The sequence below is a fragment of the Haliotis rufescens genome, unplaced genomic scaffold (assembly GCF_023055435.1).
Source record: "Haliotis rufescens isolate VD_foot unplaced genomic scaffold, xgHalRufe1.0.p SCAF_6, whole genome shotgun sequence".
NCBI lineage: Eukaryota > Metazoa > Mollusca > Gastropoda > Lepetellida > Haliotidae > Haliotis > Haliotis rufescens.
The window spans coordinates 1975944-1993563 of NW_025964334.1; the positions used below are offsets into that span (position 1 = coordinate 1975944).

The window sequence follows — 17620 nt, forward strand, 5'->3', positions numbered from 1 at the left end:
CGACATATCTGATGTATATCTGGCCTATAGTTGTAGAGCAGGTGTACATAATACATAAAGAGATTGACATATCTGATGTATATCTGGCCTACAGTTGTACAGCACGTGTACATTATACATAAAGAGATCGACATATCTGATGTATATCTGGCCTACAGTTGTACAGCAGGTGTACATTATACATAAAGAGATTGACATATCTGATGTATATCTGGCCTACAGTTGTACAGCAGGTGTACATTATACATAAAGAGATTGACATATCTGATGTATATCTGGCCTACAGTTGTACAGCAGGTGTACATTATACATAAAGAGATCGACATATCTGATGTATATCTGGCCTACAGTTGTACAGGAGGTGTACATTATACATAAAGAGATCGACATATCTGATGTATATCTGGCCTACAGTTGTACAGGAGGTGTACATTATACATAAAGAGATTGACATATCTGATGTATATCTGGCCTACAGTTGTACAGCAGGTGTACATTATACATAAAGAGATCGACATATCTGATGTATATCTGGCCTACAAGCGTACAGCAGGTGTACATTATACATAAAGAGATCGACATATCTGATGTATATCTGGCCTACAGTTGTACAGGAGGTGTACATTATACATAAAGAGATCGACATATCTGATGTATATCTGGCCTACAAGCGTACAGCAGGTGTACATTATACATAAAGAGATCGACATATCTGATGTATATCTGGCCTACAGTTGTACAGCAGGTGTACATTATACATAAAGAGATTGACATATCTGATGTATATCTGGCCTACAGGTGTACAGCAGGTGTACATTATACATAAAGAGATTGACATATCTGATGTATATCTGGCCTACAGGTGTACAGCAGGTGTACATTATACATAAAGAGATTGACATATCTGATGTATATCTGGCCTACAGGTGTACAGCAGGTGTACATTATACATAAAGAGATCGACATATCTGATGTATATCAGGCCTACAGTTGTAAAACAGGTGTACATTATACATAAAGAGATTGACATATCTGATGTATATCTGGCCTACAGGTGTACAGCAGGTGTACATTATACACAAAGAGATCGACATATCTGATGTATATCTGGCCTATAGTTGTACAGCAGGTGTACATTATACATAAAGAGATTGACATATCTGATGTATATCTGGCCTACAGTTGTACAGCAGGTGTACATTATACATAAAGAGATTGACATATCTGATGTATATCTGGCCTACAGTTGTACAGCAGGTGTACATTATACATAAAGAGATTGACATATCTGATGTATATCAGGCCTACAGTTGTACAGCAAGTGTACATTATACATAAAGAGATCGACATATCTGATGTATATCTGGCCTACAGTTGTACAGCAGGTGTACATTATACATAAAGAGATTGACATATCTGATGTATATCTGGCCTATAGTTGTACAGCAGGTGTACATTATACATAAAGAGATCGACATATCTGATGTATATCTGGCCTATAGTTGTAGAGCAGGTGTACATAATACATAAAGAGATTGACATATCTGATGTATATCTGGCCTACAGTTGTACAGCACGTGTACATTATACATAAAGAGATTGACATATCTGATGTATATCTGGCCTACAGTTGTACAGCAGGTGTACATTATACATAAAGAGATTGACATATCTGATGTATATCTGGCCTACAGTTGTACAGCAGGTGTACATTATACATAAAGAGATTGACATATCTGATGTATATCTGGCCTACAGTTGTACAGCAGGTGTACATTATACATAAAGAGATCGACATATCTGATGTATATCTGGCCTACAGTTGTACAGCAGGTGTACATTATACATAAAGAGATTGACATATCTGATGTATATCTGGCCTACAGTTGTACAGCAGGTGTACATTATACATAAAGAGATTGACATATCTGATGTATATCTGGCCTACAGGTGTACAGCAGGTGTACATTATACATAAAGAGATCGACATATCTGATGTATATCTGGCCTACAGGTGTACAGCAGGTGTACATTATACATAAAGAGATTGACATATCTGATGTATATCTGGCCTACAGTTGTACAGCAGGTGTACATTATACATAAAGAGATCGACATATCTGATGTATATCTGGCCTACAGTTGTACAGCAGGTGTACATTATACATAAAGAGATCGACATATCTGATGTATATCAGGCCTACAGTTGTACAGCAGGTGTACATTATACATAAAGAGATTGACATATCTGATGTATATCTGGCCTACAGTTGTACAGCAGGTGTACATTATACATAAAGAGATTGACATATCTGATGTATATCTGGCCTACAGTTGTACAGCAGGTGTACATTATACATAAAGAGATTGACATATCTGATGTATATCTGGCCTACAGTTGTACAGCAGGTGTACATTATACATAAAGAGATCGACATATCTGATGTATATCTGGCCTACAGTTGTACAGCAGGTGTACATTATACATAAAGAGATCGACATATCTGATGTATATCTGGCCTACAGTTGTACAGCAGGTGTACATTATACATAAAGAGATCGACATATCTGATGTATATCTGGCCTACAGGTGTACAGCACGTGTACATTATACACAAAGAGATTGACATATCTGATGTATATCTGGCCTACAGTTGTACAGCAGGTGTACATTATACATAAAGAGATTGACATATCTGATGTATATCTGGCCTACAGGTGTACAGCAGGTGTACATTATACATAAAGAGATCGACATATCTGATGTATATCTGGCCTACAAGCGTAAAGCAGTGTGGTTTGCATGTGCATTAACATAGTGATGGAGAAACAGTCGTGGGACATAAGTCTTCATCAGTTTGTCCTCCCTCCGCCCCCAACAACATGTATTTTTTAAGTTGCTAGAGGTATCATTACATTCGTACAAACCATACTATTTGGTCACATTCCCTTTCATCCTAATCACTTCCTGTAAAGATCTCTATCAGCTCTCTTTCATGAAGCGAAAATTGTGCACTATCGTCTCTGCCATGAACAGATTCCTTCTTCCCCTTCATAATGCATTTTCAACAAAACCATGGGTTTTCATCATACTGTCAGCGGTTTTCCATGTAAGACTAAGCCAATTCAGACTTATTATTCATCTCTCTGGAAGTTTTTACAACCATTTCTTGGACATCCACACTAAAAACTAAACTTTTCCAATCCATGATTTCTAAAGCCGCAAAGAGTAGACATGAACCTGCAGATGACAACTTGGCGAAGATCAAGTGACCGTCACATGCACAGCTTATCTTGACATTAGTAGTCACCTCTGTGGCAGTGTGCAGCTAATGATGGCACCCTACATCATCATACATACATACATTCTACAGTAACTGATGACTACTTGTGCCCCCTGACTGTACATCCGGTGCTCATGTGCATCGTGCCCACACCTCCGTGCAACCTCCTGACAAACATACCTGTTTCTCTAGGCATGAAAACTGCACAGGGAAAAACTGAATATCATGAAAAATAACATGTTTTATGTAAAAAAACATATCACAGCTAAATAACAATGTGTGTTTATCACTTAAAGTGCATCACCAATTTTGCATCTATGTGTGGGTAAGTGAAAAAAAAATCTAAATGTAAAACCATCTCTTCTTGTATAACCATCTTTTGAAACCAACTTCATTACCCACAAATTGTATCATGACAATATATTTTTCAAAAAAATCCTTGAACCCAAAAGTGGAAAGTTTTTAATGTCTTAAAACGCAGATGGACAAACTCCATAATGGCAGGAAGTCGAGAGTGAAATGTTTGTGAGGGCCGTGTGCCTACCTCCTCCCTTGTTGTTTTGTAAGGGTCCTCGATCTCACACGCCTTCTCCACCATCTCCCAGTCAGCGTCCGCCAGAAACCTACACACACAACACACGAGTCATAGGCCAGCAGGCTACACTTCCCTGCAAATTGTTCTAAATATGCACACAAAACCTGCATTGCTTGTCATGATACATTTTCCCTTTTTCTTAAATCTCACTTACCGTATTTTCTTGAGTATAGTGAGCACCCAAGTATAATGCGCACCCCCCTAGTGGATTCGGTATTTTGGATAAAAAGATTCCATTATTAAGCGAAGAAATAAATTACACCGTACCCCTTCAGCGAATTCCGGTAAATGAACGGTCTTTTACTCTGAGACAGCAGACCGAGTCTGATCCGACCAGTCCTTGCTTTATCCCTTAACGCCAGGCAGGGTAACAACAAGTGCCATATTTTAACATCTTTTGATACGATGGGAATCGAACATCTCAAATTCTACTCTCTGACTATCAAGACGCTCTATCCGCTAGACCACGGCGATGTGCCACCTATTAATACTCGTTCAGAGCACTGACACATGGTAGTGTCAAGACCATCACATACATGTAGAGTTATCTGTCCTTTGACCCTAGTGCTGATACTCTATTGACTGACGCTCTATTGGAGTATTGCACTGAGGTTGTCTATGTATACAGACCTGTCAGTTTTCAGCATGTTCAGTGTCTTCTGTCTGAGGTCCTGTATAAAGCGCAGAGCACTCGCCATGGCCATCCTTTTGGCTGCCGACACGTCACTCATGCCTGCAACAGTTTACACATTTATTTGTCTGAAAACATAACAATATGAAAGAGTGCAGGATGTTCTAGGCCTGCCCAGAGGCTGATATTCAGCACAAATCTGCAGCAATCAGCAGCAGAATTCCCAAACTGGAACTAAATACCTTCCCAATTCATGTTATGTTCTTGTAGGGGCTTGTACTTCACTGATAACGTGGCCAATTGACACTTGTCAGAGGGGTACATAAAGTTTGTAATCAAGACTACCAGATGTCAGACTTTCATTTTTGTGGAAATCTCGGTGGCTGAGTGGGTTAGATTGCTGACTTTGTGTGCTGGGGATAAGTAGGCGCCTCACTCTGAGAGCGTGGGTTCGAGTCCCAGAGAATTTGTACTTTACAAAGAAAATGTTATCCAAAATATAAGATTTGTTACATGATTAGTTGTTGATTACTGCATTGAATGCTGAGAATACATTTCAAATACATCTGAATTAAAGAAAGGAAGATCTTTAAAAAGAGTGAGTGAGTGAGTTGGGTTTAATGCCACTTTTAACATTATTCCAGTTATATCACGGCATGTCAGCTTAATGTGGGAGTAAAGCCCGAAGTGATGCAGGTCTAAGCCGTTTACCACTTCGGTGAAACCCACGAGCATGGGTATGGTGCTGACAAACCTAGAAACATAATTGGGGCGAACCGGGATTTGAACCCAAAACCATAGGTTTCTGGCGTGCCCAAGCGACGCAACTCTGCACTGCGAATCGCGGCGCCTTAGACGACTGGGCCACTCGTGCCCCCCTCTTTAAAAAGAAATAATAATGAACAAATTAAGGATGTTATCCAAATTTGCCTGCCAAGTGCATATTGTTTGGAATTCTAGACAACACACTGTCTCGTTATTTACGCTGAACACAACATTGGCTGCATCAAGTCAGAGAGAGGAGAGGCGCAGGTCTCCAGATTGGCAAATTTGTGCTTCTGTTACTAGTCAAATTTCTTGTCACTGATTCCATGGCCATTACCCTTTGGGCCCAGCTTACTGAGGCAGTGTATCTCCCCTCATCACAGATGTCACTTACCCAGGAGGCGGAGGAGAGGGTGGATGGTCGTAGCGTTGATGAGCAGCGTCAGAAACACAACCCCAGCCACATGGATCAGCACCTGAAACACCACCACAATACTCACTGACCGGAGTATCACATACGGGATGGCATCACCTCAGTTATTACCGACAAACTAATCTCTCAGTGAAACAGTAAATCAGGATGTCCACTTCGCTATGGTAACTCAGGGAGCAGGCAGTGTAGATCTAGAGACTGACTGGCTATGATACTTCTGGCAAGTAAAAGTTACCGAAACCACACACTTTGAAAACATAATGCAGAAAAGAACAGGTCATAAATCTCTTAACCTTCCTCTAGAATGGGGGCGGTCGGGTAGCCTAGTGGTTAAAGCGTTCGCTCGTCACGCCGAAGACCCGGGTTCGATTCCCGACATGGGTACAATGTGTGAAGCCCATTTCTGGTGTCCCCCGCCGTGATATTTCTGGAATATAGCTAAAAGCGGCGTAAAACCAAACTCACTCACTCACTCCTGAAATTTACACAGCTGGATAGCTATGATAGGGAGCCCATGCAAAAGTGGAAACAAATTCAGTGTTATTTGTTTTATTTGGGTAAACTGTCCATGGCCAATGCTTGAAATATCTCTGACTGCATGAACGAATCACAGCATCAACTGCAGCATTCTAGGCGATATTGACACCATGATTCAGCTTGCCTTGCAATAAATCAATGTAAAACATGAGATGTTGCCTGATCTGCTCCACCCATCTTGTGTCTGACTGGTATCTGCTCCACCCACCTTGTGTCTGACTGGTATCCACCCACCTTGTGCCTGACTGGTATCTGCCCCACCCACCTTGTGTCTGACTGGCATCTGCTCCACCCACCTTGTGCCTGACTGGTATCTGCCCCACCCACCTTGTGTCTGACTGGTAGCTGCTCCACCCACCTTGTGTCTGACTGGTATCTGCTCCACCCATCTTGCATCTGACTGGTATCTGCCCCACCCACCTTGTGTCTGACTGGTAGCTGCTCCACCCACCTTGTGTCTGACTGGTATCTGCTCCACCCATCTTGCATCTGACTGGTATCTGCTCCACCCACCTTGTGTCTGACTGGTAGCTGCTCCACCCACCTTGTGTCTGACTGGTATCTGCTCCACCCATCTTGCATCTGACTGGTATCTGCTCCACCCACCTTGTGTCTGACTGGTATCCGTCCCACCCACCTTGTGCCTGACTGGTATCTGCTCCACCCATCTTGCATCTGACTGGTATCTGCTCCACCCACCTTGTGTCTGACTGGTATCTGCTCCACCCACCTTGTGCCTGACTGGTATCTGCTCCACCCACCTTGTGTCTGACTGGTATCCGTCCCACCCACCTTGTGCCTGACTGGTATCCGCCCCACCCATCTTGTGTCTGACTGGTATCTGCTCCACCCACCTTGTGTCTGACTGGTATCTGCTCCACCCATCTTGTGCCTGACTGGTATCTGCCCCACCCACCTTGTGTCTGAGTGATATCTGCCCCACCCACCTTGTGTCTGAGTGGTATCTGCCCCACCCACCTTGTGCCTGACTGGTATCTGCTCCACCCATCTTGTGCCTGACTGGTATCTGCCCCACCCACCTTGTGTCTGAGTGATATCTGCCCCACCCACCTTGTGTCTGAGTGGTATCTGCCCCACCCACCTTGTGCCTGACTGGTATCTGCCCCACCCACCTTGTGTCTGAGTGGTATCTGCTCCACCCACCTTGTGTCTGACTGGTATCTGCTCCACCCATCTTGTGCCTGACTGGTATCTGCCCCACCCACCTTGTGTCTGAGTGATATCTGCCCCACCCACCTTGTGTCTGAGTGATATCTGCTCCACCCACCTTGTGTCTGACTGGTATCTGCTCCACCCACCTTGTGCCTGACTGGTATCTGCTCCACCCACCTTGTGTCTGACTGGTATCTGCTCCACCCACCTTGTGTCTGACTGGTATCTGCTCCACCCATCTTGTGCCTGACTGGTATCTGCTCCACCCACCTTGTGCCTGACTGGTATCCGTCCCACCCACCTTGTGTCTGACTGGTATCTGCTCCACCCACCTTGTGTCTGACTGGTATCTGCTCCACCCACCTTGTGTCTGACTGGTATCTGCTCCACCCACCTTGTGCCTGACTGGTATCTGCTCCACCCATCTTGCATCTGACTGGTATCTGCTCCACCCACCTTGTGTCTGACTGGTATCCGTCCCACCCACCTTGTGCCTGACTGGTATCCGCCCCACCCATCTTGTGCCTGACTGGTATCTGCTCCACCCACCTTGTGCCTGACTGGTATCTGCTCCACCCACCTTGTGCCTGACTGGTATCTGCTCCACCCATCTTGCATCTGACTGGTATCTGCTCCACCCACCTTGTGTCTGACTGGTATCCGTCCCACCCACCTTGTGCCTGACTGGTATCCGCCCCACCCATCTTGTGTCTGACTGGTATCTGCTCCACCCACCTTGTGTCTGACTGGTATCTGCTCCACCCACCTTGTGCCTGACTGGTATCTGCTCCACCCACCTTGTGTCTGACTGGTATCTGCTCCACCCACCTTGTGTCTGACTGGTATCTGCTCCACCCACCTTGTGTCTGACTGGTATCCGTCCCACCCACCTTGTGTCTGACTGGTATCTGCTCCACCCACCTTGTGTCTGACTGGTATCTGCTCCACCCACCTTGTGCCTGACTGGTATCTGCTCCACCCATCTTGTGTCTGACTGGTATCTGCTCCACCCACCTTGTGCCTGACTGGTATCTGCTCCACCCACCTTGTGTCTGACTGGTATCTGCTCCACCCACCTTGTGTCTGACTGGTATCTGCTCCACCCACCTTGTGTCTGACTGGTATCTGCTCCACCCACCTTGTGTCTGACTGGTATCTGCTCCACCCACCTTGTGCCTGACTGGTATCTGCTCCACCCACCTTGTGTCTGACTGGTATCTGCTCCACCCACCTTGTGTCTGACTGGTATCTGCTCCACCCACCTTGTGCCTGACTGGTATCTGTCCCACCCACCTTGTGCCTGACTGGTATCTGTCCCACCCACCTTGTGCCTGACTGGTATCCGTCCCACCCACCTTGTGCCTGACTGGTATCTGTCCCACCCATCTTGTGCCTGACTGGTATCTGTCCCACCCACCTTGTGCCTGACTGGTATCCGTCCCACCCACCTTGTGCCTGACTGGTATCCGTCCCACCCACCTTGTGCCTGACTGGTATCCGTCCCACCCATCTTGTGCCTGACTGGTATCTGCCCAACCCACCTTGTGTCTGACTGGTATCTGTCCCACCCACCTTGTGTCTGACTGGTATCCGTCCCCACCACCCTGTGTCTGACTGGTATCTGCCCAACCCACCTTGTGTCTGACTGGTATCTGCCCAACCCACCTTGTGTCTGACTGGTATCTGTCCCACCCACCTTGTGTCTGACTGGTATCCGTCCCCACCACCCTGTGTCTGACTGGTATCTGCCCAACCCACCTTGTGTCTGACTGGTATCTGCCCCACCCACCTTGTGTCTGACTGGTATCCGTCCCCACCACCTTGTGCCTGACTGGTATCCGTCCCACCCACCTTGTGTCTGACTGGTATCCGTCCCCACCACCTTGTGTCTGACTGGTATCTGCCCCACCCACCTTGTGTCTGACTGGTATCCGTCCCACCCACCTTGTGTCTGACTGGTATCCGTCCCACCCACCTTGTGCCTGACTGGTATCTGTCCCCACCACCTTGTGTCTGACTGGTATCTGCCCCACCCACCTTGTGTCTGACTGGTATCCGTCCCACCCACCTTGTGTCTGACTGGTATCTGCCCAACCCACCTTGTGTCTGACTGGTATCTGCCCCACCCACCTTGTGTCTGACTGGTATCCGTCCCACCCACCTTGTGTCTGACTGGTATCCGTCCCACCCACCTTGTGTCTGACTGGTATCTGCCCAACCCACCTTGTGTCTGACTGGTATCTGCCCCACCCACCTTGTGTCTGACTGGTATCCGTCCCACCCACCTTGTGTCTGACTGGTATCTGCTCCACCCACCTTGTGTCTGACTGGTATCTGCCCCACCCACCTTGTGTCTGACTGGTATCTGCCCCACCCACCTTGTGTCTGACTGGTATCCGTCCCACCCACCTTGTGTCTGACTGGTATCTGCCCCACCCACCTTGTGTCTGACTGGTATCTGCCCCACCCACCTTGTGTCTGACTGGTATCCGTCCCACCCACCTTGTGCCTGACTGTGTCTTGATTCAACCTAGGGTCCTCCCACACCAGCAGAGCTAGGGTGAGTCCTATTGCCCCTCGCAGACCGCTCCACGTCAACACCAGCCCGTCCTGCCATGTCATCCCGTAACCAATGTGTTGCAGTAGAGGACACATCAGACCTATCACCAGACCTCTGTAATATACACACACATACACATCAACACCAGCCCGTCCTGCCATGTCATCCTGTAACCGATGTGTTGCAGTAGAGGACACATCAGACCTATCACCAGACCTCTGTAATATACACACACATACACGTCAACACCAGCCCATCCTGCCATGTCATCCCGTAACCAATGTGTTGCAGTAGAGGACACATCAGACCTATCACCAGACCTCTGTAATATACACACACATACACATCAACACAAGCCCGTCCTGCCATGTCATCCTGTAACCGATGTGTTGCAGTAGAGGACACATCAGACCTATCACCAGACCTCTGTAATATACACACACATACACATCAACACAAGCCCGTCCTGCCATGTCATCCTGTAACCGATGTGTTGCAGTAGAGGACACATCAGACCTATCACCAGACCTCTGTAATATACACACACATACACGTCAACACCAGCCCGTCCTGCCATGTCATCCCGTAACCAATGTGTTGCAGTAGAGGACACATCAGACCTATCACCAGACCTCTGTAATATACACACACATACACGTCAACACCAGCCCGTCCTGCCATGTCATCCTGTAACCGATGTGTTGCAGTAGAGGACACATCAGACCTATCACCAGACCTCTGTAATATACACACACATACACATCAACACAAGCCCGTCCTGCCATGTCATCCTGTAACCGATGTGTTGCAGTAGAGGACACATCAGACCTATCACCAGACCTCTGTAATATACACACACATACACGTCAACACCAGCCCGTCCTGCCATGTCATCCTGTAACCGATGTGTTGCAGTAGAGGACACATCAGACCTATCACCAGACCTCTGTAATATACACACACATACACGTCAACACAAGCCCGTCCTGCCATGTCATCCTGTAACCGATGTGTTGCAGTAGAGGACACATCAGACCTATCACCAGACCTCTGTAATATACACACACATACACATCAACACAAGCCCGTCCTGCCATGTCATCCTGTAACCGATGTGTTGCAGTAGAGGACACATCAGACCTATCACCAGACCTCTGTAATATACACACACATACACGTCAACACCAGCCAGTCCTGCCATGTCATCCTGTAACCGATGTGTTGCAGTAGAGGACACATCAGACCTATCACCAGACCTCTGTAATATACACACACATACACGTCAACACCAGCCCATCCTGCCACGTCATCCTGTAACCGATGTGTTGCAGTAGAGGACACATCAGACCTATCACCAGACCTCTGTAATATACACACACATACACGTCAACACCAGCCCGTCCTGCCATGTCATCCTGTAACCGATGTGTTGCAGTAGAGGACACATCAGACCTATCACCAGACCTCTGTAATATACACACACATACACGTCAACACCAGCCAGTCCTGCCATGTCATCCTGTAACCGATGTGTTGCAGTAGAGGACACATCAGACCTATCACCAGACCTCTGTAATATACACACACATACACGTCAACACCAGCCCGTCCTGCCATGTCATCCTGTAACCGATGTGTTGCAGTAGAGGACACATCAGACCTATCACCAGACCTCTGTAATATACACACACATACACATCAACACAAGCCCGTCCTGCCATGTCATCCTGTAACCGATGTGTTGCAGTAGAGGACACATCAGACCTATCACCAGACCTCTGTAATATACACACACATACACGTCAACACCAGCCCGTCCTGCCATGTCATCCCGTAACCGATGTGTTGCATATTAAATGGCCCGTAATGTCAAAGTATATGATTGCCAGGAAAAGGTCACCATTTTTGTTACTGTATCAAACATTATGCAATCCTATTCCCATTTGGATGATAACTAAGGTTCATGAGACACTAGCTGGTGCATGCTTAGTGCAGTGCTACTGGACACTGGTCTGGCCTGATCAGCTTCAGTTGGTATCGGATTATGACTTCAAAACAAGCATTTTCCCCACTATTTTGTTGCAGCCACAACACTTTTAATTCCTAGTATTGTCATATGGCAGTGTATTTTACTGTGTTACATTGATTCTGTTGAGATTTGGTAGATGCTCATTGCATTGTATTTCGGCAGTGATTAGTCGTCAGGAATGTAGTGCCATTTAGTCAAAGCAGTCGTCAAGAAGTTACTATATTTAGATGCTAGTGTGGTGTGTAATTTACCTCCAGAAATGGCGAGACTGATCCAACATTGTATAGAGCCATACAGCATTGTCTGGAAAGTTCGGGAAGCTGGTTAGACTGCATATATAATGGGACAAGAGTGAGCCTGCCTCATCTCTCGCACACATTTCGTCTTGCACGCATTTCATCACTTTGGAACCAGCTAGCACATGAGGATCCCTCATTATCCCTGATTCCCTGCCAAGGCCCATCTCGGAAGCCTGACCACTGTCTCCGCTGGGTGAATAAACATTATTGTCACTGACTTTTGCCATCACCACTGTATTTTTGTATTTTATTTATTTGATTTTCATATTATTTCAAATACCACTGAATATTGTACCACCAGTCTATTGTTTACTGCCACTGTAAGTGCTGCGCAGTAATTTGTACTGACTTGTAAACTTAGTGAATTTTGTAATACATTTGTTGATTGTATACCATTTGTTGGTTTCACACTAGGTTCTTTTACGTACAGATTTCTGGATTAATATATTGTTTCAATTTGGGAATCCACACATAACAGTATCTATCATAGCGACCAATTTGAGACAACCTTTGTCTGAATTAACATTTAATTCCAAAGGCTAATTACCCTGTAGCCATAACATGCCTACAATCACTTAACTGTGATTACTTCTAAGATGCTTATCCCAATTGCTAATCCCCATTGTACTGTACATGGAATGTCAGCTGTCATTCTTGTTGTAACTGTTGCTTATATTAATGACGTAATCTGTGTCAGATGGCTTTGGATATATAAGCCGCCTCCGTGGTCTAGTGGTAGAGCGTTCGCCTGGAGAGCGGAAGGTCCGGGGTTCGATCCCCGGCCGTGTCATACCAAAAGACGTTAAAAGATGGTACTTGTTGTTGTGGGTGTGGGGTAGCACTCTGGTGCTTTGTGGCGGGGTTCTTGTGGGCTACACTGCTAGTAACAAATTAACTTGCTTCCAAATTAATACTCGTGCTTAAGGCTACCTGCTTTTCAGCGGGAACCTTTCCGGGGTTACCTGCTTCTCAGTGGGAACCTCGTCTTTCCTGACTTTTCAGCCGGGGAATCGTAAAATAACATACGTTGGGGCAAACAATTGCCATGTATATAGGCCCGGCGGCGGAAGTCGTCTTGTCAAGCGGTAGCTGACAGTTGGGTCCACGGCGGTAGTCGCACAATGGTTTTGCTAATGGGGCCAGGCAGTGGGATCTGCTTTGGCCGGCTACCTGGGGCTGGGCAGCAGTAGTCTGACTTAGGCCAGCAGCGGGGAGCTGCTTTTGGCAGCGTGGGAGTTGCCAAGCAATGGTAGCGTTTAAATATGCTACCGTGGGGGCTGAACAGCGGTAGCAGTCTCAGGCCAGCAGCGCTAGCTGCCAATTGCCGTTGGCCACGGTAGCATTTTGGTATACACAATTAGCAGCTAAGTAGCCCACTAGTCCCTGCACACCCTCGGCCATTTAACCCAATCTCATCTTCTGTTTTTATTATAGGCACGGGCATTCACGGCTCAGTGGCCCGTGCCTCTCCTTGGCATATCGCGGGATAAAGATTTCTTGATTAATATATTGTTTCAATTTGGGAACCACACATAACAGTATCTATCATAGCGACCAATTTGAGACAACCTTTGTCTGAATTAACATTTAATTCCAAAGGCTAATTACCCTGTAGCCATAACATGCCTACAATCACTTAACTGCCATTACTTCTAAGATGCTTATCCCAATTGCTAATCCCCATTGTACTGTACATGGAATGTCAGCTGTCATTCTTGTTGTTACTGTTGCTTATATTAATGACGTAATCTGTGTCAGATGGCTTTGGATATATAAGCCTTGGTTCAGAGAAGAGAGAATACCATACCACACAACCAGTTATATCCACACAATCTTACCGACTCCCTAACAACCAATCTATATTCACGGCCGAACTTATGGGCATGGCCTCAGCCCTGCATAACCAACAATCTAAAAACAACAATAAAACCCTAATTCTCACCGACTCCCTTAGTGGACTACAAGCCCTCCAAAACAAAAATACCAAAAAACGACCTAAATTAATAAACCAAATACTTAAAAGCTCCAACGACCTAATAAAAGCAGGCAAACAAATAACCTTCTTGTGGATCCCCGCCCACGTAGGAATTTACGGCAATGAAAGGGCCGATAAAGCAGCTAAATTATCTCTCAAAATACCAGAAATAAGCCAAAACCTACCCATCTCAAAATCAGAAATTAAAAGTGTAAACAAACAAAAAATAACCAAGAAATGGCATAATCAATATCAAAACTCAAATAGCCAAATCAAAAATGTGCTCAGAAAACCACTAGCCAAACCTAAAATCCTACACCCCTCAAAAAAAATTGACAGATTAATTACAAAACTCCAAACAGGACACACGAACCTAAATAACCACCTAAAAAAACTTAAAAGACACACCACAGGCAACTGCCCCCACTGCAAACAACCCGAAACCACAGAACACGCACTCATCCACTGCACCCACTACCAAACACACAGAACCACACTACAAACCACCCTCAATCTAAATAAGGTTCCTACTCTAGATGAAATACTAAACCCTCAAAATAAACTAGAAAACTTCAAGGCCCTAGGCGTATTCCTAATCAAAACAGACCTAATTAAGCGCATCTAAAAACTAATTAATCTACCAATCCAAAATCCAATAAATATACAAACACCCACCTCACCCGGCTCCCTTAGTTCCCTCCTCCACCCACCTCGGCATTTATTCCAAATTTAAAAATTCCCAAAATTCAATATAATTAAGCAACCCCTAAAAGCCCCCTCTTTGGTTGCACACACCACTTTCACCCTTTTCGGAATACACTAAATGGTCCGGTCAGGCCCGTGTGCGAAATACACTACAATCGGAAAGTGCACGTTAAATCTTCTATATCAGTCAGTCAGTCAGAAGAGAGAATAGGAAGGCCTCACCCTTGGCCTAGCTTTGGCTCGGTGAGGTGAGGTGCTCCAGAGCAACACCAACACAACAACCACGATGTACTGACCTGACACACGGTGACAACTTGTATAAAGTAAACTTGTCTATACCGCAAGCCATCGACTCAATGTTGTCACTTCCTACCGAGATCCAGACACACCCCCTTTGCATACGGGAATATGCAGATAATCTCATCAATGTCACGTGGGACTGTAATGCATGCTCATTGCCCGTTGTTATATCACCTGCAGTTTATTCATTGTGGAGCACAACTAATTCTTTAAATATTTACCCATACAACCCAGATAATGGTCACTCCTTGTAATAAACAATGTATAAGCATTCATCAAAAGAAGGAGACAAAAGGTTTGGTGATGATAGAATGTATTTACACTTCTTTCCTGTCTGAAAGAACCTGAACATACAATCAATAAACAGATCTCATCAGCCTTTAATGGACTTCAAACGTCAATCAAAGGAAAATGTCAGACTGTCTGGCAAATATCAAACCGATTTCAGGTCAAGATAGGATCCTGTGTATTGTATTTCTGTGATTGTTGTAGAATACATCCTTTGTCTCTTTATTACAGTGAATACCCAGCAACGTGATGTGAAAAGGCAGTCAAAATAGTCATGTGACCACAGAAAATGTGTGTGTGTGTGTGTGTTGTGTGCGTGTGTGCGTGCGTGCGTGCGTGCGTGCGTGCGTGCGTGCGTGCGTGCGTGCATAAGAGTTCGCATGCGTGCATGTTTTCTCATAGCGGGAAAGGGATGCTACACATGATACGCATGGGCCTAGGTCCTGCCCTGGAGTCACACACCACATGACGGGGAGTCACACAGCATTAACACACCAAGCAAAGAGAAGCGAAAGGACATATTTGGAAGCTGTTCTGGGGTTCAGATCATTTCATATTCTGGACCACTGACTCACTGTCATCCAAAATGTCAAAAAGATATTTTTCAATTTGGTAATGATATAGAAGTATGTCCAATTAATAGTTTATAAAATTACGACAAAGTCTTATTGCTATGTGTCCCTAGAAGAATTACTGCTTTAGGGTCATATCAAGGTCACAGGTCCCCTCATCTGTGGTGTGTGCCTACAGTGTGATGCTGTGTAGGTTGTTTACCTGATGACGTTGAGGCCGAAGTAGAGAGCGAACATGAAGAACCAGTCAGTGCCGTGTATCTTGTAGATGACCTTCTCCGAGATGATCACACCCACCAGGATGAAGATCAGAGTGTTGGCCAAATAGGCCAGAGTCTCCCAGAACCTAAGATAGAGATGGTAAGTAGCAGTAGAAACTAACAGTTTTAGTCCACTAGTCCATATGATAATATATAGCAAAACCCTTAAAAATGGCATATTTCTACTAGTCCTTAGGATACCTTAACTATTGGGCAATTTGACAAGGACTATAGGACTAGTGCAAATTTCTAACGCTGAGTGAGTGAGTGAGTAAGAACATGTTATCTTATCCCCTAGTCAGCAATATTCCAGCAAAGACTCCTGTAATAATAAGTCTAGACAAGTCTGGACCAGGCAAACCAGTGGTTGATAGCAAGAGCATTCCAAAACCTGAAATTATTTACAGAGTGAGTGCATGTGTTAATGTTGTCTTATCCTTAGTCAGCAGTATTCCAGCAGGCAGCCTGTAGATAAGTCTGGATCAGTCAAACCAAAGGTTGACAGCCCGTGTGAGGTGGGCTGTATTTTCAAGTACTAATTATTTTGTTCATATATGGAGTTTGGTAGCACAGAATAACTTCATGACAGACATATACTTTGTTGTTTAAACCACAGTCAGCAGTACTGCAGCTACATCATGGTGTCCAGTCATTAACAGAGTCTGGACCAGACAAACCAGTAGTGGACATGATGTCCAATGTCCCCCACAATGTATACAGTCACATCAACAGCAGCCCAAAGGCAGGTTCAAGTCTGGAACATAATAGGAACAAGTCCTTCCTTCACCCCTCCTCAAACCTATCTCAAAGTGAGATATTTATACTGACATTTCTAGTGCACTAGTCCTTATCATGATGACATATAGTCAAACCCTTAAAATTGGCAACTTTCCACTAGTCCTTATCATGATGACATATAGTCAAACCCTTAAAAATGGCAACTTTCCACTAGTCCTATTGGGAAGTTTCTCAAGAACTATATAATAGGAAGAATGCCAATTTCTAATGCTGTACTGTTATAGCCAGAAGCAGCATGATGAAATTAATCTAGTTCCCTCATGATTTTATTGTTTGTATATCTATCACAGAAAGTGTCAGATACCCTTGCATGTCAGTGTTTAAGGCAACAAACAACAAAAATTGCTAAGGCAGCCAATTACATGTCATGTAATCTTTTCAATTTACTTATACACACCTCGTTGTTTGATCTAACA

General features: G+C 45.0%; 1 protein-coding gene across 1 annotated transcript in view; it reads right to left on the bottom strand.

Moving 5' to 3' along the window:
* Nucleotides 1-17620, bottom strand: part of LOC124149791 (sodium/hydrogen exchanger 10-like) — a 67787-nt gene that overhangs the window by 42416 nt on the left and 7751 nt on the right. The window contains exons 7-11 of the mRNA XM_046521568.2: nt 16349-16492; nt 9921-10092; nt 5670-5751; nt 4510-4612; nt 3829-3907 (exon numbers count right to left, since the gene is read on the bottom strand). Of these exons, the coding sequence (XP_046377524.2) occupies nt 3829-3907; nt 4510-4612; nt 5670-5751; nt 9921-10092; nt 16349-16492 (580 nt within the window). The remainder of the gene's footprint in view (nt 1-3828; nt 3908-4509; nt 4613-5669; nt 5752-9920; nt 10093-16348; nt 16493-17620) is intronic.